The 24,134-nt window shown below is 38.4% G+C and overlaps 1 protein-coding gene, 1 long non-coding RNA gene and 1 pseudogene across 3 annotated transcripts; all 3 read left to right on the forward strand.

Moving 5' to 3' along the window:
- Positions 1–727: 727 nt before the first annotated feature.
- Positions 728–4,538, forward strand: LOC143853422 (UPF0481 protein At3g47200-like). Its single transcript, XM_077363176.1, has 2 exons — positions 728–1,510; positions 3,416–4,538. Exons 1-2 carry the CDS (start codon positions 840–842, stop codon positions 4,305–4,307), a joined length of 1,563 nt encoding a protein of 520 aa, XP_077219291.1. The 5' UTR covers positions 728–839; the 3' UTR covers positions 4,308–4,538.
- A 2,976-nt stretch (positions 4,539–7,514) lies between these two features.
- Positions 7,515–15,045, forward strand: LOC143853244 (acetylajmalan esterase 1-like; annotated as a pseudogene).
- Positions 15,046–17,582: 2,537 nt separating this feature from the next.
- Positions 17,583–22,602, forward strand: LOC143852211 (uncharacterized). Of its 2 annotated transcripts, XR_013236745.1 has the most exons (4): positions 17,583–17,888; positions 18,093–18,161; positions 20,536–20,605; positions 22,518–22,602. It is a non-coding gene; the product is annotated as an uncharacterized LOC143852211 (long non-coding RNA). The 2 variants fall into 2 exon arrangements; XR_013236744.1 differs by having other exon boundaries at positions 17,583–18,161.
- The last annotated feature ends 1,532 nt before the right edge of the window (positions 22,603–24,134 follow it).

Below are 24,134 nucleotides of genomic sequence, written 5' to 3' on the forward strand. Positions count from 1 at the left end.
GCTGTCAGAGGAATATTACCGTTCTAAAAAAACTCTTAAAGCCCTTAAATACTACACGACAAACATGTGGAGCGCTTGTTTATCAAAACATTGGAGCACTAAAATCATTTCCCTAATTTAATCATGCAAATAAACTAGAATACAAAGAAGATTGGAAAACTATCATTCTGGTGTAGATAATTTAGAACTACACTAAACACCAATGTCTTGATAGGATAAAATATACTGACTAGCTTGTATCATTTAAAATGATCACTTTGGCCAATGGGTAATCAGCCTCAAAACGTTACCTACCTTCTTCCTCACTTCATTTCAGATCTCAGAACATAATATTTTCCATCAATGAATACAGTTCAACAGACTTAAAAAGACACATGACCTTCCACTAACAATTTACATATAACACATCATCTCGTAGCTGGCACAGTATAAAATAATCAAGAGACCACTAACAGCACAACTAAACTCATAGTAACATGCAAAGCATACAGCTAACGTACAGACCCCACTAACAAACATGGACTAACGAGCACTGCTAGCAAAACGGGAATATGTTTTGTAGGAAAAGAAAAAGGGAACCATTGGACCCACATCCAATAAAAGATAAAGGAAGGGAGCCAGAATCTCTATAAAAGACAATTGTACTGACCAAACTTTCTTTCTCCCAGACTTTACAAAAGCACTTTTATTGCTTTACTAATAAAAGAAAAAGAAGTGACTGACAAATGTGGGGCACCCACTGCCTCCTGAATGAATGATGAAAATAGTATCTTCACTACTATTTCTTCCTGGATGACATAGACTGCTATTTTATCTTGAAGAAGATTGCTACTTTTGATATGAAATTTTGGAGAAGAAAACTAAAATGGGTGTTGAACATGCCAACAAGAAGCTCAAGAAGAGAGTTTACACAAATCATCAGTGATTTGGAGTCAGGAGGAGATGTGATTGATGATGATCCAATTAGGAGCAGTTCCCCAAAAACAACAAGAGAATGGGTGGTCATATTCAAGGAAGAGCTCCAAGCTGAGGAGAAACAAGATATTGCCAGGCCCAACCAATGCATACTCAGTTACTCGAATTCGAGGCTGGATTGGGTGATCAGATTGAAGGAGGAACTCAATCGCACCCCTCCATGGGAAGAAGACAAGCCGTGGCTCAGCCGTTGCATATTCAAAGTCCCGGAAAACCTTCGAGAGCTAGAACCGATGTCATATGAACCCAACACTGTCTCTATAGGCCCTTACCACAGAGGAAACACCCGTGTAAAGGATATGGAACAGCACAAGTGGCGATTCCTCCGTCAAGTCCTCAAACGCACAAAACATGATGTGGAGCTCTACCTCCTCGCCATGTCAAAGCTAGAACAGCAAACCCGACAATGCTACACAGAAACTGTTATAGCCATGGACAGTCGTGAATTCATAGAGATGATGTTGCTGGACGCTTGCTTTGTTCTTGAGATCCTACGCACCACCTCTTGTTCCTCGGTCAAGGGGAGATTCAGAAGGTACTGTGAAACAACCAATTACTCCAAAAGCTTAAGCTGTTATAGTCTGTGTTTAAAAACTCGTCGACTCGGCTCGGAACTCGGCCGAGTCGATGCAGAATAGTGATGGCTGCGTTCGGGAGTCACCGACTCGGCGAGTCCAGGCCGCTTCTGGCTGGGTTTGGCTCAATTGAAAACTCATCTAGTAGGGCTGCAACTTGGGTCGGGTTTTACCCAACCCACATCAACCAGGCCTGAAAAAACAACATAGGTCGGGCTTGGAAATCATGGGTCTTGGGTAGGGTCGGGTTTTAAATTGGAAAATCCGACCCGATTAAAACCCGACCCGATTCATATGGGTGCACTGTGACTATCTTAAATATCTCTTGAATAACATAGAAAATTACTTTCAAATATATTGATAAAATTGAGGTGATCGTGTATGTTATGTGAAAATATATGTACTTAAAGTTATATACTAGATGACATAAATTTAGTAATTTTTGGCATGAAGATTTGTTTTTTTTCCTACCATCTTTAAAATTAGTCTAGAAAATTAGACCCGGCCTGACCTGAGATAATTCTCGGATAGGGTAGAAAACCCGATCCCTCCCAACCCGAGTTGCACCCATATCTAGAGTAAATGCGCTCTGACTTGATTCATGCACCCATATCTAGAGTAAATGCGCTCTGACTTGATTCATACGCATAACATGTGTAGGAAGAATAGGGTGTACGTTAAAGATAGGTAGGAAGAATAGGTGTGGGGTACAACTGGCATGTTTGTCCCATCCTCTCTCACCTGCCATCATTAAATATTGGGAAGTGATATATTCACCCCCTTTTCTTTCCTAGGCCAGCCCTCTCTAAGAGCATTTATGAACGGGGGAAGCACAACTTGCATGCTTGGTCCCATCCTCTCCCTCTTCTTCTCCCGACCATCTTTAACCTCCGTTAAATATTACAGGGAAGAGATAAATTCACCCCCTTTTCTTTCCTGGGCCAGCCCCTCTAGAGTATTTATGGCTATCCTTTTACACTACAAGGGGGTGGACCAAAGAAGGAATGGGAGCAAATATATCATTTCCCTAAATCTTTTAGGCAACTGATAATAACTCATCTTGTTACGGTTCCAATAAAACTCTCACGAGCCAATTAAAACATAAAAGGCAAGCTGGGCTATTACAATTATCAAAACTGTCCGTTGATTTGATAGACTTATCTTTGGGTCTCCTGACACTGGAAAATAACTCCAAACATACAATCATAGTACCCAATAATATGTAATATTTTGTGGTTCAATGTTTAACGTTGCCTATATATTTTTCCACCGTTCATGATAAAAATAGAGAAGTGATATATCCACCCATGTTTCTTCCTTTGGCCAGACCCCTATAGTGCATTTATGATTACTCATTTACATTACAAGGGGGTGGCCCGGGGAAGAAAAATGGGTGAATGTATCATTTCCCTAAATGTATTACTTTTTTGCAGAAATATATGGTTCATATCACTAAAGATTTAGTTTATGAAAATAATTATAAATGTTGTTTCTTAATACTTATTTTTTCATTATTTCTATATTTTTTTGTATTTTTTTCATTTATTTTTTATAAAAATTACGACTCATCTGACTTGGCTGCGTCAACCGCCGAGTCAACAAGGATTTTCTTCGGCCGTGTTCTGCGTCGTATCCATGTTTTTAAACACTAGTTATAGTCGGTGTTATTTAATCATTTATAATTCAACACAATCCTTCACGTGTGGCCCCTCTTTTTGGATTTTGGCTGTACACATGGATTTTAATATCAAGGAGTTGTTGTGTTTTGAACCTAGGACCCTGCAATGAGGCAATAGCTCCGATACCATGTGAAATAACTAATTGCTCCTAGAGATGTTGTTATTTAATCATTTATACTTCAACAGGTACGGCTACTCCAAAGGGGACCCCATCTTCAATTCACCCAGATTGTTGCCATCCATCAAGAACGACATGTTGAAGCTTGAGAACCAACTTCCCTTGTTTGTCCTTCGCGAATTATTCAAAATCACATCCAGTCCGGACGAGACTGGTTCTGTAACCCAGCTGGCGCTGCACTTTTTCAATTCCCCTGTGTTCAGACCCAGCAATCATGGCCCTTATAGCATCAAGAACATGGAAAGAAAAGGCTTACATCTCCTTCATGTCTTCCGCAATAGTATCCTTCCTTTAGGTACCCCTCCAGATGAGCCTGGAAATAAAGAACTACAGTCCCAATTCAAACCAATGATTCACTCTGTCACTCAGCTCAAAAACTCTGGAATAAAGGTGCGAAAGAAAGAATCTGATGTCTTCATGGATATCCATTACAAAAATGGCCTTCTCAAGATTCCTCCGCTTTTAATCAACTCCTCCACAGAATCCATCTTCCTCAACCTCATGGCGTTCGAGCAATGCTATCCATTTTGCAGAAATTACGTCACGTCTTATGCCAACTTCATGGATAGGCTGATCAACTCCACTCAAGACGTGGAGTATTTACATTTGAAAGGGATCATTCACCATAGGCTCGGGAGTGAGGAGGATGTGGCGCTTCTTTTCAACAGGCTCTGTAGACAGATCGTATTCGATGTCAACGACTGTTATCTTTCCCAGGTAACAAGTGATGTAACCAAGTATTTAGAGCGAAGTTGGCCAAAGTATCGAACCACCTTGAATCACGAGTATTTTAGGCATCCCTGGGCATTCGTGTCTTTCTTTGCAGCTGCTTTTCTTATCCTCCTCACCTTCTTGCAGACCTTGTATGCCATCTTGGGTTACCATATTCCTCACTCATAGAAAGAGACTTCATTGTCAAGATAAAGGGGAATGATATATTTGTCCCCTTTCTTCCTCATCGTAATTGTTTCGCTTTCTAGAAGATGGAGTTATGGGTCTTCGGTCTTCCTCTTACACAATTTCCCATCAACTAGGGAGTTCCTTCTTCTGAATTTTCATTGTAAAGGCCTCTTTGGTCTTTTTGCTCTTTCTCATGTTCCTTTTGAGATGTATCAATCTCTTGTTATTGTATCTTGAGTTTCTCTTTAATGAATTCTATTTTACCCAACAAAAATGTAAAATAAAACATCTATATTGTGCATATATCGTGTATTCTAGCATTGATTCATCATCCTGGCGGAATAATGTGCGTGACCCATACAAGGGTCGAACCGCAGTCAACTCGGGGGAGGTGCAAGGGGTAGTGTGCCCCTGTCAGGGTTTCTGGTGTAGCGTCATTAAAGAAAATTTTGAATTTTGAATTGCGCTGGGGGTTATTTCGATAATTTTCTATGTAATCACATTAATATATAAGCCACATATTAGGGTTACGGAGAGTGAGTTTTGGCTTTTCTTGGGTGAGAAAAAAAGGTAAAAATGAGAGTTTGTAACCCTAATAGCAACATAATAACTCTTCTGCTTCCGTGGAAGTATGCACATTGTCAAGCCATGTAAATTTTATATTTCTTACTGTGTATTCATGTTTCTTGTTGTTGGCTGCACATCGAGTTTGATATTAGTTTTCGGAGATTAGATATCTCTCGGTTCTCAACACAATGGTATCCAAGCCAGGTTTTAGGCGATTGAATGATGAAGAATGCCAAGTTTGAGGAAGAAAAATTCTATGAGGCAGGCAATTTCATCATGTGGCAAACAAGAGCGAGAGATCTCTTCGACTAACCTTAACATGACTTACATTGAGACCTGACAAGACCAAACTCGAGACCTAACACGGCTTATACTTAGAAATAACATGACTTCCCTAGGCGATAATATGATTTACCCCAATTGATCATAACATAATTTACACTAACACATGACATGACTTACCCAAAGACCTTACACGACTTAGCTGACATAACTTTGACCTGACATGTAAGGTATGCCAGACCATCGGTGCAGTCCGACCCACATGAACACAGGGCCAGAATTGCCACTCCATGCATGTTTGAATTGTGCTAGACCACCAGTGTGATATACCACATGAAAGGCACCAAGAGTGGCAATTCACGTCTTAGCATCCTCAAATTACTTTTCTGTCATGTTCTTAAAACTAAAATTATTTTTCTGTCATGTTCTTAAAACTTTTTTCTTAATTTACTAAAACTAGTAAGACACCCCATGGAATACGGGGCAAGGAAAAAATACTTTAAAACTGTTCCTAAAAAGAGAGATGCATTCTTAAAAAGATGCATAAGGACAAATGTTTGTGTGTTGTATGATTGAGCATAAGTAGTCAAATGAAATTTATCTGTGTTATTCATTAGTACAACATTGAAAAATGAAAACAACTATCATAATAAAGAATCAAGTTTGAAGAAAATAGAAACTTAGGAGTCACAACAATGAAGTTAGGTATCATAGAATCTAGACTCTTAGAAGATAGAGCTTGAGAAAAACAGATCAGATTAGTTGCATATATCTGTACCAGACCATATCGAAATCGATCCAAATTAAACACAAAATCCCAAATGAAACTGTTAAGACTTCTAAATAAAAGCAAAAAAAAATACAATTAAAAAGAAACCGTTTCCAGAAACCGAAAAGCTCACCTTTTTTTTATCTTCTCCAAATCAGTAAGAAGAGCTTTCCTCTAAGTCCCTAACCAAACACTGGTAGAAAGAAAAAAAACAGAGAAAAAACATAGAAACATACACAAAGGCAGCATGAATCTGAATAAAAAGGAAAAAAAAAAGGGTGGACGAGTGTACAAAGCAGCTGGAGTTATCAGACGAACGAACCAAAGTGGCCCACCCCTTATAAATGGCGTAAGAGAGAAGTTCGCTTGGAATTTGATACGTTAGACAATTGGTGTGACATGGCAGGATGTGGCTTGTGTAGCATATGGCTCAAGGATGGTTACCTTGCAATTTTGCTTCTTAAGAGCTCAATTAGAACTTGGCTATCAGGTTCAATGCTAAGGTTCCTTATCTCCATGGCTTTGCATTATCTTTGACAATCAAGGAGTGCTCTAGTTTCAGCTTGCATGTTAGATCCTATCCCATATAAATGAGAGATGGTAAACTTCATTCATTGAACCCATATAATATTTTTTTTGCGCTGGACTTCTTAGAAGCTATACCAATCTGCTCTAAAGCCATATTTTCTGGCAGATTGCCATCCCAAGGAGGCTTGAGCATCTTACAAAGATCCCTGATCCATTCCACTGGATATGGTTATTTTTTTCTACATTCTCATTCTCTATCTCTATTTCCAAATCTCCAACGCAATTATGATAGGAGTAATCTTAAGAATAAATCCATAGTGAGATTTTTTCTTTTTGGGTATATAAGACAAACTAGTAATGGAAACGACTTTGAACTGGTTGCAGGTTTCTATTCAGCACATCTAAAGCATTTACAAAGTGCAGTCATATATCTTGAGCAAAGTTATTGTCAATGAAAAGGTGATTGATCATTTTTTTTACTTACCTTTTATGCAACAATTGCACAGGCCAAGTGGATGTTCTTTTCCGTGATTTTCACATCCACAACTATGGAATTGTTGAAGAGCTTCAAAGCAAAGCAAATGACTTTTGTTGGGATGTCATTCCATATGAAGTTAGACCATTCCTTTTTTTTAGATCATCCTATGGTGCAGGCCATACCATACGGTATGTTTAATAAAGTGAGACTGCTCTCATCAAAATACAATAGGGCTGATAACATTTCCCTTAATTTAAGGGATTCGCTACGGACCAAGGCATTTCGCGAAATGCCTTCTCTGATGGTCCCTAGCAAATCCCTGAAGGGATATTTTGGAATCAAATTTTGGAAAAATATTTTACAAGGAATTTCACATGAAATATTTTTACTGTAATCCAACCACGGCTAAGCGTTAGTTTTTACAAGGAAAGTAAGAAAATCCTTACACTGCCCTTAAATCGAGAAAGATGTCATTGTGAAAGGAGGACTCTCCTAAACCTTCCTATATATCTCTCGACCTTTTTATTTCTTTAATATCTTCTACGTGAAACATCAAGTTCAGTCTTACTCCTTTCCTTCATCAATGGCATCTAATAGTCTAATTCTATTATTTACATTGATGTTCTACTCTTCCTTTCTTCTTCATTCCGGTCATTCTATTGAAGCCATATACAACTTTGGAGACTCCATCTCTTATACTGGAAACCTTATTCGAGAAGCAGAATTTCCATATGGAGAGACTTTTTTCCATCGACCCACTGGTAGATGCTCCGATGGCCTTTTGATGATCGATTTTATAGGTAATTTAATCTTTTCTACTATGTTTTTATTTTATTTTTGTTTTGGTTATTATATTTCCATTATTTAAGTTTTAGATTGATATATAAGTTGTACTTAAATGGGGACTTTGAGTCATGTTAACCATAGGTGAGTCATCACGATGGTCCGTCTCTTCATCTTGACTGTAGGATTCAAACCCAGATTAAGTTCTAACCATCTATTAGAGAAAAAATAATGAACTGATCTTGAGTATTAATCCTAAGAAATTCATCAATCAAGCCGATGATTATTCATAACTTTAGCTGCCGCAATTGATCAATCAAGCCTCAATTAGGTTTCCACAAAGACAAGCTACACCGTTGGTTTTTTTTTTTTATCATGTATCTTATGCACCTATCCGTTCGGGATGGGGGCAACATGTGCGTTATGGGTCGCCTCATGATGTTCTACAGAATTAATGTTGGGACTTAAAGTGATCTGTAGAAAAGTTACACAAATTTGATGATTTCAACCGTTGGATTGATAGCCTTCAATTAGATGGTGATGCAGACCCAACTTTTTTTAAGAGTCCCACGTTTGGATCCCCAGGAAAAGAGTAGTTTGGGAGCCTAGTAACTGTTTTTTGGTGAGATGGTCTAATGGGGGCACCCTTGTAGCTGCTTTTTTTTATCCTGTTACGAGGAATGATAGAATGAAGGGCGCCCTTGCAAAAATCAGCTTCAAGGGTGCCCCTAGGTTAATTTCTGCAAAGTGTGGCGCCTAAAAAAAGTGGAAACCGTGTTCACTTTGCAGAAATTAACCTAGGGGCACCCTTGAAGCTGATTTTTGCAAGGGCGCCCTTCATTCTATCATTTCTCTCCTTTTACAAGTGCCCAGTAAGGATTTGGGATTACAAAATTGAAGGCAAAATACATAGAAAAGTGGGATTATGCCTGTCGCTTGATTTTCGAGGCTTTGTTCTCCAACTGGAAGTCGGCGGTTCAATCCCATCTTACCTCCCAAACACACACACACACACACACACAAAAGATTTGAAAATAAGAAAGTGGACAATAAACTACTTATATTTTATTCTATTTGAAATTCACCGCTTTTGGTAAATTATCCTAAAGTTCAGTATGACTCCGTTTGTATGTCTAGGTGGTTTGTACAACCACATTGGCTTTAAACGTTGTTCAATTTTATCATATATTTTACATTTTTTTTATTTTTACAAATAGCGATTTGCATTAATAAGAAAAAATTACAAGGGAGCACCCGAGAAGGGGCAACCCAGAGAACAAAAACAAGAAAGAAGAAATAGAGAAGAAGAAGAAAAGATACAATAAAAATAACAAGATTATATTACGGGGGAAGATGATCGAACCAGAGAATACTCTCCCTCCCAACTCCCTGCTTGGCTAACCCATCCGCCTTTTCGTTTGCCGACCTCCAAACGTGATTAAAGACAATAGCCGAACCTGCAACAAAATCCTCAATTTCATCAAATAACGCCAAAAATCTCCAAGGAGGAGCTACACCACCCTTCAATCACCGAATGACATTCAATGAATCCCCTTCAACAATGATATGGTCTAATACTTCTCTACTCAACTTCTTGATCCCAAAATAGGCAGCTTTAACTTCCGCCTCAAAAGAATCACACACACCAATAAGACCAGAAAAAGCCCAAAGAATCTCACCAAACTCATCACGGCAAAGACCGCCCACCCCCGCTGGACCCGAGTTTCTAAAACAAGCACCATCAAAGTTGATTTTCAACATTCCTAGCATCGGAGGCTCCCATCTTTGGACTATGTTAATTTTCCTCTCAGTACTAAAGCACACTTCACTCCAATGTTCCCAAAGATCAAAGGCCGATACAAAAAGAAAGAATGGAAGACATCTAACCCATGATATGACCAATGCTATAATCCGCATGTACAAATAATAAGGTGATTTGGCCAAACCCTCAAACACCATAGAGTTTCTTTCCTTCCAAACCACCCACCACGTAGCTAGCAAACACACATTCCACAATAATTTCCCTCTCTTTTTCCATGGCATAAACCCCCACATACTCAAAAGATTCTGAATAGTTCTAGGAAAGCCCCAAGTGATTCCAAACCTCAGAAAGATACATCTCCATATGATCCTGGTGAAAGAACAGTGCATGAACAAATGATCCACAGATTCTCCATTATTAAGATAAAGAGGGCAGTGATCAATTAGCAACAACCCACGGTTTCTCAAGAAGTTAATGGTTTGTATCCTTTGACGACAAACGGCCCGCCCAACCGAAGATACTAACCCGAGGTGGGCAATGAAAATTCCATACCTTTGCAGAAAATGCAGGAATAGAAGGAGGCATCAAACCATTATAAAAAGATTTGACAGATAAAATGCCGGATGATTCCACTGTCCATATTATTTTGTCTTGACCCCCACGTTTTACATAGCACTTATTAAGGAGCCGCCGCAACCGAGATTCATCCTCACTTTCCCACTCAAAAAGGATTCTTCTAAAGGCAGGACACCATATCAACTTACCACCACTACGATCAAAACATTCACAAACGAAGGCTTCTTTGTTAACAGCCACCCGATACAGCCTAGGGAACAAGATCCTTAACTGCTCCTCTTCACACCACACATCACTCCAAAACTTAATTATATCACCACCATAGACCCTGAACCTCGCCTTTAGATTAAAGGAGCAACCTAATTTCAAGATATCTCTTCACGCAGTCAACCCCTTTTTCTTATATTCATCCTTTGATTCCCACCCACCCGGAATACAGCCATACTTACTACAAATCACCTTAGCCCATAAATTAGACTGCTCTTCCCCAAATCTCCACAGCCATTTCCCCAATAAGGCATGGTTAAACTCCCTAAACCTCCTAATGCCCAAACCTCCAAACTTTATAGGTACACATACACCGCTCCAGTTCACCAAAGATATGCCTTTCTTCTCCTCATTTCCACCCCACAAAAATCTACGCTGGATCTTTTCAATACGCAAGGCAACACTAACCGGGCACATGAAAAGAGACATAAAATATATAGGCAAATTGGCCAATACAGCCTTAATCAATACCAACCTACCTCCCCTAGACACAATATTTCTCTTCCAAGTATCCAACCTTCTCCCAATCTTCTCAATTATCGGTTCCCAAACAGATTTATCAGGTTTACTAACTCCTAAAGGTAAACCAAGATAAGAAGCGGGAATGTAATCAAGATCACACCCTAAAATTCCGGCCATCTCTAAAGCCTCAGCCGAGGGAATATTTAGGGCATACATTTTAGACTTGTAAAAATTTGATCTTTGACCAGAGATAAGTTCGTAACATCTTAAAGTAGCTTTCAAATTGAGCACTTGATCCTTATGAGGTTCACAAAATAAAAGGGTGTCGTCCGCAAATTGTAAGTGAGATACCTCTACATTATCACCCCCTATTTTAAAACCCTTAAACATCTCCAGGCCACTCCTTTAGCCAGCAATCTACTAAGAATTTCTGCCATAATTACAAACAAGAAAGGGGATAACGGATCCCCTTGCCTAAGACCCCGGGAGGATTTGAAAAAATCTTTGGGAGACCCATTGATCAGAACCGAGAACCACGCCGAGGATAAGCACATCCTAATCCATTGGCGTCATCTTCTCCCAAACCCCATTCTATCGAGTAACATATCTGAACACTCTCACTCCACCCTATCATATGCTTTTTCCATGTCCAATTTACACAAGATCCCTTTCAACCCAAGCCTGCGATAATAATAATAGCCTCACTCACAATGAGGGAACAATCCAAAATTTGTCTTTTGGCCACAAAGGCACATTGACTATCAGAGATAATCATAGGGACTACTCTTTTAAGGCGCTCCGCTAACACCTTAGCTAAGATCTTATACAAACATCCCACAAGACTAATAGGTCGAAAATCATAAACCTTGGAAGCCCCCACAACCTTTGGAACTAGAGTAATAAAAGTAGCCCCAGTACCCTTGTCTAACACCATGCCCTGATGGAATTCCCTAAAGAAACCTACTATATCTTCCTTCACATATGGCCAACATGCTTGGAAGAATGCCAAACAAAAACCATCCGGCCCAGGAGCCTTATCTCTACCCAAAGAGAAAACCCCTCTCTCAATTTCCTCCTCCTCAAAAGGCTTCTCCAAAACTCTGCATTGATCCTCGTCTAGGTGCTTAAAAACCAACTCCTCCGGAGTCGATCTTAAAGAACCATCCGACGAGTACAATTTCTTATAAAATTCCAAGATCACCCCAGAGATCTCATCCTTATCTGTGATCTTTTCACCCTCAGCCTCCAAGAACTCAATCCTACTACCCCTCCTCCTAACACTAGCCATGGCATGAAAATATGCCGTGTTCTTATCCCCCTCCTTTAGCCATTTAACTCTCGACTTTTGTCTCCAGGATATTTCCTCATGCAGTAGTATACCATTGTGCTCCGCCTTAATTCTACCCAACTCCTCTCTCAAGTTGTTGTTCCCATTCCCCTCACCCTCAAGAAAATTTATTTCCCCTATCCTACTCTCCAGCCATCTCAAACGATTTTGATCAAAGGCTCTTTTCTCTTTTACCCATTCCCGCAACTTTTTCTTCACAAATATGAGCTTACGACCTATTACCACATCTGAAGGCCCTTCCGATTTAAGAAAACTCCACCATTCCCCCAACCTTTCCTTCATACGAGGAGCTTGCAACCATGCAATCTCAAATCTAAACGGAGGAGGACCCCAAGATTCAAGCCTAAGATCTAAAAGAATAGGGCAATGATCGGACACCGAGTGAATCAGGGATCTTTGATACACATCAGGAACCAGATTCGACCAACCGGGACATATAAGAAACCGATCAATCCTGCTCTGACTCTCGCCTCTATTCCAAGTAAAACGAGCCATAGCCAACGGAAGATCAACTAACTCATGGTTAGCAATGAAATCATCAAATGCTACCATGTTTCTTGTTGATCTCCTACAACCACTTCTTTCACCTACGAATCTAATCTCATTAAAGTCTCCTCCTATGCACCATGGAAAGACCCACCGGTCCCGAACCACATTTAATTCCTCCCAAAACCTTCTCTTTTCCACCCTTAAGGAAGGCCCATAAACCCCAGTGAAAACAACCTTTGATGCTTCCTCCACCCGCTGGAGGACAACGGAAAGTGAATAATTTCCTATCCATTCATCCACACTTATCCAACACAGCTCATCCCATGCTACAAGAATACCCCCCGAGGCCCCATTGGAACCCATATACGAGAAACTCCAATCCCCCCTAACCCCTAGACTCTTCAAGGTAAACCTATCTATTACTTCAAGTTTTGTTTCCAAAATGCATATCAGAGTTGGTTTTACTTTTCTAACAAGGTCTTTGATTTGAGCCCTTTTTGCCAGGGCCCCCAATCCATTAATGTTCCATGAGAGAATCTTCATAATGAAACAATTTTGATGAATTTCCTCCCCTTTCTTCCACTCATCTTCTTGGCAGATGGAGAGACCAACACCTCCACCTCACTCGTTTTCCCTTCGTAATTTATCTCGGATTTCAATCTCGCTAACTCCCTAAGCGACTTCTTAGAACACTCAGCAAAACTAGACTTCCTTAACTCATCCCCCTCCACCTCTCTAATTTCTGCCGACTTTATCATCTCAAGGTAATTTTCCGCCTGGCCTCTATACTTCACTCCTAATTTTTTACTTACCTCGATAGTATGATCTACCATTCTATCCACCTCTCTAGCCCTCTTTTCTTCAATTAACCCTACACTACTCTCCATCCCTCCCACAGAAGCACCCCTAATCAGGGAACAAGAATCAAGATCCCTTAACGGATGTTCCAAATCAAGTGCTATGCTTCTAGTGTAAGCGCCATTTAAATCAGAATATGGTAATGGAATTTTGCTGCTCTTTACTACATATATATTTTACATCTTCTAATACTCAAGTTTTGATATTTTGCTGCTCTTTACTACAATCTTGCCCTTCTCAACCCATACTTGGAGAGCGGTGTCTCATTCGATCACGGAGTAAATTTTGCCATAGCCGGAGCTACTGCGCTTGATACCTCCTTCTTAGCAAAGAACAATATTCATGCACTTTCAACCATGGTTTTAAATTTCGAGTGGAGACCGACACCGAAATGCATCAAAACCGAAACGGTCATTTATTTCTGTCGAAATTTCGGTTTTTCCGAAATTTAACAATATTAATTTAATATTTCACAAAAATTTCGGTAATTTCGGCCGAAGATTTAATATTGAATAAAATATTAGTTTCGGGTCAAGTACCAGATTTCACGGTCCGAAACGGGTACCGAAACCGAAATTTTAAACCTTGCTTTCAACCACTAGCTCCCTTAATGTCCAACTCGATTGGTTCGAGACCCTTCTCAACTATATCTACGCCACCAATACAGGCAAGTCAAACAAATGTGGAGTTTATGTTAGTTATATTATAATTAGATTTTAATTACTTTGTTAATGTGAAGTTTATGTTAGTTATATTATAATTAGATTATAATTATTTTGTTCTTTTTCTACTAAATATAGAGTGTACAAAGAAGTTTGAGAGAGCCCTTTTCTTCATGGGGAAATTGGAGGGAATGATTACAACTGTGCTTTCTTCCAAGGCAAAACTTTACAGGAAGTGGCAAGCTATATACCCCTAGTAGTAAATACTATAAAAGAGGGTGTAAGAGTAAGTTCTCTTTATCTAAAAACATGTGTGCTTAATTGCTTATGATGGTGATTTTGATCATCTCAAAAAAGACTCACTTAAATTGAATGTTCTTATTTGTGATGATTAATTCAGAGAATAATCAAAGCTGGGGCCATTCAAATAGTAATTCCTGGAAACTTCCCAATCGGATGCATACCGATCTACCTTACTGCATTCCGCACCGATGATCTGGCATCTTTCAACGAGAGAGGGTGCCTGAAAGACTTAAACATGTTTGCTATGGATCACAACAATCAACTAAAACAAGTCATACAAAAGCTTAAAGAGGAATACCCTCATGTTGTTTTTAAGTACACTGATTATTACAACACCTTCATCGACCTCCTTGAACATGCTACTACTCTAGGTATGTTTCTTCTAACCTCTCTCCTCATTAATTTCTTTGGTACTTAGCTAAATTATTGTTTTACAAAAGTTGGGTCATGAAAATTACAATGGTAAAAGTGATTATAAAGAGAACCACTACTAAATTCCTTCTTTTGTCTTCTTGTAGGATTCGATGGAGCTTCTTTGATGAAAGCTTGTTGGGGCGTACAGATATATGGCAGAAAGGCTCATCTCCAACATGATGCTCACTAAGTAGAACCATTGGGGCAATGCCTATTTTTAATATTAGAAAACATATTAGTTTTCCATAGGTACAATTTGAATGTTATGTCAGGCTTAATTACAAATTTAGACTAGCTAGCTTCCTTCGCTTAAAATTATAGTGAGATACAAGACTACAAATTGTTGTTTTGCTTGCCGTTTGTAGCAGGGCATACCTACATTTAGTGTCCCCAAGTTTGATACGCACTTCCCTTTTCTATTATAGTGAATTTTAGGAAGTTTTTTTTTTTTTTTGAATTTTCTATGCATTATTCAATTTATTGATATATAGATAGAAAAGAACCTCCTTCAGAGTGTTCATTCATATTTTTCCGAGTACGATAGCAGAATTTATACATTGATGCTGTTTTGTATCGGTTTTCTTGTGAGAATTGCAAGGAAACTAAATGTGGTGGACTTGTCTATCATGTGGGGATTGTTTTCTCTGCCACAATTTCAACCACCTCCAACAGTTTCCTTTAATTTTTAAGTTTTTTTTAATTATCTACTTTGATTCTTTTTTCTTTTCCTTTTTTTATTGCTTATCTACTTTGATTCTTCTAGTTCTCTTGTTCTAAATTTCAATTTTTGCAACTTAGCATAGACATTTTTATCATAAATAGTTTAAGATAGATTCCCCTAGAAATCAATGTTTTCGTAAAGAAACATAGTTCATTAGTTCTTGTAAATGTTAGGATTTGAAGGCAGATCTCTTCGTTAGAAGTGTCATGCTCTTAATATGATTCTTCTAATCTATTTAAAAATCGCTTTAGTTCTTACAGATTCTGTTTCATACTTGGGACAGCTCCCTCCACCTCCAGTGTAAAAGAGTAGTCATAAATACACTAGAGCGGGCAGTCCCAAGTAAGTAAAGGGGGCGAATGTATCTCTTCCCGAAAGATAATAGTTTTATTTTTGTTGCGGGACCCTACATGTGGCGTGATAGATTAAGGGCTTATGATCATCTGATCGAGGTGTTCTCAACAACATTTGGTCGGAAATATGCATGGTTGAAGTTCAGATCATTTGATAGCATAAGCTAGGCTAAAATAGGAGTGTAAACGTGACTTTTTTTAGCAATTTCTTTTATAAAATGATATTGCTACAGTGATTCGAAATTGCTAAAAGAAAGATATTGTTATGATCCTTCCTAAAAGACATTAATAGGCCCCACCTTTGTCTTGTGTGTGTGATCAAATCTGTGATCCAAATGGCATGAGTATGACCAAATGCCGCTGAGAAAACCTTAATCGAACGGTCCTAGGCTCCTCTCACATCAAGTATTGTGTAGTATTATGCCCATGAAAGCCAAACCATTGTTTTTTGTAGTTTTTTTCATCTTTACATATGAGATGACCATTCAAGATCGATCTAAGACCGTGTGGCTTGCCTCAACGCCCTTGATTTCACATACATACATATCCTACCATGGGACCCTATGAAACCCCAACTCTTACTTTTACCATCGATGGTAAGAATGACTTTCTGCTTCGTGTTTCTCACCGTCGTTTGGTAGTTAAGAAATTAGGGTGGTAACACAGGCCAGGAGCATTTTTTAAATTATGTACAGATGAAGGGCTTAGTTGTAATTGCCAAATTTTGGATGATGTCTTATTTTGCGTAAGTAAGGTAATATAAAAAAAAATAATGGGGCAAAATGGTAATTTTCTAGTGCTATTTTCACCCAAGCACGCTTAACTTTGGAGTTGTAATTAGATCTAGTGCATACATGAAATTAAAGTAGGCAAGGCTCGATAAGGCCTGTTACGGTCCGGATCCCCCAGCTACTAATGAGTGGGAATTGGTTGGTAGTCATGAATAAGCAACAAGCTCACCATTTATTCATTTGCACTCCCACATTTCTTATACATAACTTCATACAGTTCACATGAAGAATTGTTGTTTGCGTTTCCTGACATTCCATTTTAAACAGCAGCATATGATAAGATTTCTATTAGTCCATTGCATCCCATTGTCTCAAAATTTTCACTCTTATAATATAGTGCTCCAGAAGACAACGTAATGGTGTTAAGGTAATTTTATAATATTAATCAAAATTTTCATTAGTTTATCATTAAAATGTCAACCGTAACGCTTTTTTAACCTTTTTCTTGTAGAATTACTGTAGATTGATGACATGTAAGATGTTGGAGGAAGCCAAAAAGTTTGTCACAGTAAGATTTGGACTTTGTATTTGATTTATAAAAGTCGTCCTTTCAAAAGTCCAGCTACAAGGCCACCCCTACTAGATAAAAAATGGAAAATACAATATGGTCAGTACAAGAAAAAGGACATTCAGCTATATATATTTACCGCTGTTTTCAAAACTACCGACGGTGAAGGGTTGCTCCCGCGGGGAGTAACTTATCTCGTGCAAAAAATGCGTAGTATCTATTTACCGACGTTCAAAGAACGCCACCAAAAGTAATTATTTACTGACGTTTAATATGTTAAACGTTAGTAACGTCCGTCTCTGATTATAAGAATTACCGGCCTTCTTTCCCAAACGTCGGTGACTAGTGAAAAGATAGAGTCGCGCCCAACTTTCCCCACCCCGCGCTTTCTAAAACGTTATCTTCCTTATCTCGGCATGAATCCCTCGAGAAAAACCAATTTTCGCCCTTCTAAATCGAAACCTCCCTTTCGTGCAAAAGCCATCTCGATTAGGGTTAAAGGTTTCTTTTCCACCCTTATTTCGTTGTTGGCACGCTCAAAGCCTCTCAAAATCAGGGTGGAAGTGATTGGAAAGGAAGCTCTCCCTGCAACTTTAATGGAGGATTAGACTTGAATCTGTGATTTTGATCGAGTTGAAGTTGAAGCAAAATACTTTCAAGGTAAACATCATCTTTTTGGTGTCAATCATTCTCCCCTCTTCATAGAGCCTCTGGTTTCAATTTCTAGAAATAAACCGGCAGTAACTTTCATTCTTTTCTTTTTTTTGACATCGTCCATTGCTTGGATTTTCTTCTTGTTTTCTTTTTCTTTAGAGATTATGTAATTGTTTCTTATTAGATTATGGATGGAGTTCATGGATGTAGGAAGTGATTAGGGTTTTCGTTTGATTGGTCGCTCTTTCGATTTATTGCATTTGGACGACTCTCTGCCCGGTGAGTGTAATCGCTCTATTGATAGTTAATTTTTAGGGCAAACATTAGATCTATGTTCTTCTTCTACTTGTTCTTCAATTTTTGTATTTTTAGTGGAGAATGGTGAATCTTCTGCAATTGCGGAGAAAAATTAATTTCTTGTCAATATATTTTTATGATCTAATTTGTTTTGTGGAGATGTAATTTATGTGGAAGGGCTTACAATCAGTTCTTATAATAAAATGAGAGTTTAGGAAGATTTCTGCCCTTTGAATTGTTTTCATGTTTGCCAAAATTTCTTTCTCAGCAGTGGAGTAATTTAACTCAGCACCATTGGGTTTACCAGATATGTACTTAACGACCTTCTCGTTTAAGTCATTTGGTGAATGGCTTTTAACTATTCCTGCCCAATAACGATCGAAGCGTCAGTTTCTAGGATAATCTTATCCTGTTCATTAGGGAGTGTGAGTTTAGTTAGTTTTTTACAAGCTTCCTTTACTCGTTGAATTCTGTCTTCATCTTCTTTAAGAAAAGACCACTTTCCTATCTTAAGCTTGGTGTGAAGAATTCCTGTCAAGGCAGATAGGTTAGGAATAAAATCTCGAATATAATTAACACAACCTAAAAACCTTTGTAATTGTTTAACATCTTCCATTTTGTTGGGAAAACCATCAATTTTTGTAAGAACATGGGGTTGCATGGCAATTTCTCCTTTTTCTATTTCTAATCCTAAGAAATCTATTTTATTCCTTTCTAGGAATATTTTCTTTTCTCCTAAGATAATACCATGTTCTATTATCTTTTGGATCACTTGTTCAAGATGATATAGATGCTCTTCTTTGGTTTTACTAAAAAATTAGAATATCATCTATATAGACACTACAGAATTCTGAGAGATCTCCAAAAATTTCATCCATTCTTCCCTGGAATGTGTTTGGGGCATTTTTTAGACCAAATGGCATGACTAACCATTCGTATTGTCCTTGGGGTGTACTGAAAGCAGTTAGAGGTATTGACTCTAGGGGTGCAAGTTTGGTCATGTGAGCCCTGACCCGCCCTGAGCCCGAATAGGGTCAGGGTTGGAAAATCCAACCCTGAGGGCGGGCTTGGGTTCATTTTTTAGGCCCTGACTCAGGGTCAGGTCGAGCTTAGGATTGATACCTGGGGCCAACCAGACCCGACCCTTTTCACGCTCTACCCCTGACCCTGCCCAACCCAACTCTATTTACACTTTACAGTATATGTGACTTATCAAACCACAAAACTTAAGATCATCCTATTTACATGATTTAGGGACATGCGCTATTTATATTGTGGCAAATGGCTTGTATCTTCGAATAAGTTGGCCTCCACTACTTTTTTATTTTTATTTTTTTAAAAGTGCCATTAGGTCCGGACACCTTACACTATAAAAATCCGAGTAGTAATGGGATTATAAACCAGAGCTTTTATAGAGATTTTATATGGTGTGTGGCCATATAGTCCAGTGTTTTTAAAAAAAATCACTGTAAGGCCCACTTCATAGGATGATCCTAACCCTCAAGTCTATAGATCGGATGGCTAAGATAGTCTTATGGAAATGAATTTTGGGATACAACCTATTTAATTATTTATGTTGTGGCCCAACAAATGAACGGTTCGATCATCCTATGAAGTGGGTTGTACGTTTGAAAAACACTGGATTGTACACTCACACACCTTATAAAATTTCATTTTTATATTATGGACAACAATGTGTTTGCGCTAGGGTCAATCAAGGCCAGCCCGGCCTGGCCCGACCCAATTAGGGCCAATCAGGGCGGGCCTTGGGTTGAGGTCTTTTGGCCCTGACTCAGGGTCAGGGCGAGTCAGGGCCAAGATAATTGGATCCAGGGTTGGGCTAGGGTTTTGAAAAACCCCGCCCAACCCGACCCTGTTGCAGCCCTAATTGACTCCTCTGTTAGTTTTGTTTGCCAAAATCCTGATTTGACATCAAATTTACTAAACCATTTTGCTCCTTTGATTTTGCTAATCAATTGTTGAGCGTTTGGTATAAAATACCCATCTGGTTTAGTGTAATCATTTAACTTCTTGTAGTTGATTACAAAGAACCTGTCAAATCTAACAATAATATACTTGAGATATTTCGAACAATATGCCAATGTGCCCTTGCTACTGGTTGGAATGTTATATTTGAACACGTATGTGTCATTCCCTTCCTACTGGTTGGAATGTCGATAGGTTGTCGCATGAGCTATAATTACCCAAAATAACATTTGGAAGTATAAGGCGCTTTCTCAATTTGTTGACATATTGTGATTTCTTTTAATATTGACCAGGAAATGTGATGACTTTTCTCAGTGGCAAAAACTTTAATGGGTTATGTCACTTTCTTTTTGTTTTTATTTCTTCTCAGCTGTTTCTGGAGCACTTTAGGATTTTTTATTAAAGAAGAAGGCCGGCACTAAGATTAAAAACCCATTGAGGTACACCTCCTTTCCCTTTTGATTTTAGTACGTTTGGGGTTCCTTTTCTTCATGTGTTTTTCATATGTTTCATTTTCTAATTTTGTTTCCATATATACATATATGGTGAGCTAGCTTGTCTAATCACATGGGGTCCCACATTTTTGAGGAGTGATCCAAACCATTCATTTGCAAGGCCTTATCATAGATAGGGGGTGTACCAAAAATCAGCTCCATAGGATCATCCTGACCCCTCCATTTGTGGAGGACAAAAATGGGGCAGATTTGTGTCTGTCCATTTTTGTCCTCCACAAATGGAGGGGTTAGGATGATCCTATGTAGCTGATTTTTGGTACACCCCCCATCTATGTAAGGGACTTTCAAATGAATGGTTTGGATCATCCTAACAAAGTGGGCCCCCATGTGGTTGGGCAAGCTTAAGCTCACCAACAGTTTCCTCTATATATATATATATATATATATATATATAAAAGGTTATTTTTTAGAGAACAGGTACTTGTTGGATTGTAGGTTTTTTTTGTTGGTCTAACTTTTGACAAGAACATTGATATCATTTCTAATATGCGATGAAAATGTTTTGCATGATCTTCCATTAGTTCAGAAGGTAGTTTTGTAGCAGGTTAACTATCTTTAAATTATTTTATGGCATTTTTATACATTATTGATTGATGTCTTCAATTGAGATGCTATCAAGGATGTTGGTTGTGTCTTTATATGATCATATGGACAGTTTGGATCATCCTATAGTGTGGTCCGCACAGTACTTTTTAAAAAATACAGGACTATAAGGGTTTATACCATATAAAAACTCCAATCTAAAAACCATTTTCTTGGTCGGTGACTAATTGAACGACCAAGATTGAGTGATCACTACGGACAGAAACCTGCAAGATCAACTTCTTATCTTTGACTGATCTTAAAGGTCCATCTTAGAGGCCTAGCAATGTGACTCATGTGCGCCATATTCGATAACAGTATTACGCTATGTCTCCGATTTTAATGGCTTTAGGAATTGCAATTTGAGTTTGAACAGGAGTGTTGTTTTCGAACAGGAGAGTTGTTTTCTCACAAAAAAAGAAAGAAGCAGCAAGTGGGTTTTGAGTTGGGCTATAAAAGGTTACCAAGTTCACGTTTCAGGACAGAAAACTTTGGCTGTGTGAGTGAGAGAGAGAGAGAGAACTATGCTGATATTTATCATCGTGTGCTTAAGCCTTATGAACATAGTAACCACCATCAGCCTGGTAATTGTTTGTATGTGCGGCGGGTGGAGGTCGTAGACTCGTAGTTACTTACTTTATAGTTTGCTACATTTCCAGTGATAAAACTACGCTAAACAGCTTAAGGTAGCTAATTATTTCTTTGCATCATCTTAAAGTTACTGGAATTCTAGCATGAACATGGTAACTGTGATAGGAAATTGCTGAATGGACATTTAATTTTTTGTTATGAGAAATTCAAAGCCTAGAAGTGCTCATGTTTCCAGGCCACAATGGCCATTAATACATGGCACACATGTTTGGTTATTAAGAGGCCATTAATACATGGCACACATGTTTGGTTATTAAGAGTCATTGATGTACTGGTTGACCACATGATTTTTCATGTTCATCTCATCACGACTCTTCTAATTAATCAAGCAACTTCTCAGTAGTTTTCTTCTTCTAACTAACAACCATGTGTATATTTAGTAATGCATGATGAGACTTTGTAGCCATGTATTTGTTAGTTGGCATTTTCATGTGATTGGACTTTTGGGTTTTAAGCTACATCTCTTGAGACATATTTAATGAGTTTTGGATTAGAAATGGGAGTGGTTAGGATTAGTTTTTTTGACAAACAAGCACCCTCAATCTTGTTTTTTTCTCTGTGTGGAATAAAGTTGCTTTGGGAATTGCTAGCGTCCATTTTGCAGCTATGCGTAGCATGAGCTTGGAGTACTAACCCTGCTTCTTTCCATTGTCATTGTTACTTGTAAGATTTTTTTGTTCATTGGAAACCACTTTCATTAGAAAATTGAGTTTATCATTAATTTATTTATTGGAAAACCCTTCCTCAGAAACATGGAACTGCAATGGATTTTAAAATGATACGGTTGTTATTAATTGCAGACATATAAAAATTTGCCGGAATTAGCAACGGGTTTTCTTTCCATATGTATCCATCCTTTCAATAAATTTCATCTTGTTCTTAAAAAATTCACGAAATAAGCAATGGACAAAAGTTGGATGCAACTGCCTAGGTATGGCCCTCAAAAGCGACATTACCTTTTCATAGTAAGATTTGATTTTTCCATTACTTGAAGATACAAATCTCACATTTTTTCAACTATGTCTTAATTAGGAATGAACCAGCGTATACACTTGGCGTTGTGGAGTTTATTAAATTTGCGCTTGCTAATACAATTTATGGGAATAAGTTCAAATGCCCATGTGTTAATTGTGCCAACATTCAATTGGTCAGTGTTAAAGATTGCTTTGATCATTTGATGATCGATGGGATCATGAAGGGCTACACCAGATGGGTATTCCATGGGGAAGCTGGATCATCGGCTGTTGATATGGCTGGTGGTGATCGCCAAATGAACGAAGAACCGATCATACAAAACAAAATGCATGAATTGTTAGAAGACATAAGGCCAAGGTTGGATCATAATCAATCAACTTGCCAGGAGATAATGGGGAAAGATCAAACAAGTAGAGAGAGACCTGATGCAAATGCAAAGAAATTCTACAATTTAAGGTCTGTCCTTAAATTACCCCAATAAATAAAGGGTGTTGCTCATGTCCATTGCAGAAGGCGTTTCGCGGATGGCCTGTTGCATGTGAGAGTAGCCACCTCATAAATGATGACAAAATCTGTTGAAAAGTGAGCCTATGTGGCTGCTCTCACATGCAACATCCGTGAAATGCCTTCTGCGATGAACTCTAGCAAATCCCATAAAAAAATTGATTTCTATGAAATTGAGTTGAAAAAGATTTTTATTTTTCGTTTTTTACTTATTTAGAAAAAAATCTATTTTAGGATATTTAGTCGAAAAAGATTTTTTTTTTTTTCGTTTTTTAAGAAAAATAAAGAATGCCCCATAGATTTAAGGGAAGAAGGGGAGGGCTAGGTGTGAACAGTAAAACAGCCCTTAGAGATTCCCATTCTAGAAGCGTTTTCCTAACTATTTTAAGAGGAAAGCTAAACTGAAGGGTGTCTGTCCCTTAAGAAAACCTCGAGGGACTCCCATTGGATCTACATCATCAAGTGCATTTGTAATAGCACTGAATATGTAAAAGTAAATGATGTTTTAGTAGAAATTAGTGACGTGGATCCAAGTGTAGCACTTTGAGCTTAGCATTCCTCGTGTAATAAACCATTCTCTAATTTATTATATATTAGTGGAAGAGAGTTGCTACAGAGACTGAGAGTTGAAAAGAGAATGCAACCTAACAATTAACAAATCCCCACATGACATATGGCATGGGAGGGGTAGTTCTGTCATTTTCATGGAGAAAAAAATCCGAAAGTCAAGGGAAAGATTGTT

The sequence above is a fragment of the Tasmannia lanceolata genome, unplaced genomic scaffold, assembly GCF_043159265.1.
Source record: "Tasmannia lanceolata isolate RefF3 unplaced genomic scaffold, GAP_Taslan_0.1 ptg000019l, whole genome shotgun sequence".
Taxonomy (NCBI): Eukaryota; Viridiplantae; Streptophyta; class Magnoliopsida; order Canellales; family Winteraceae; genus Tasmannia; species Tasmannia lanceolata.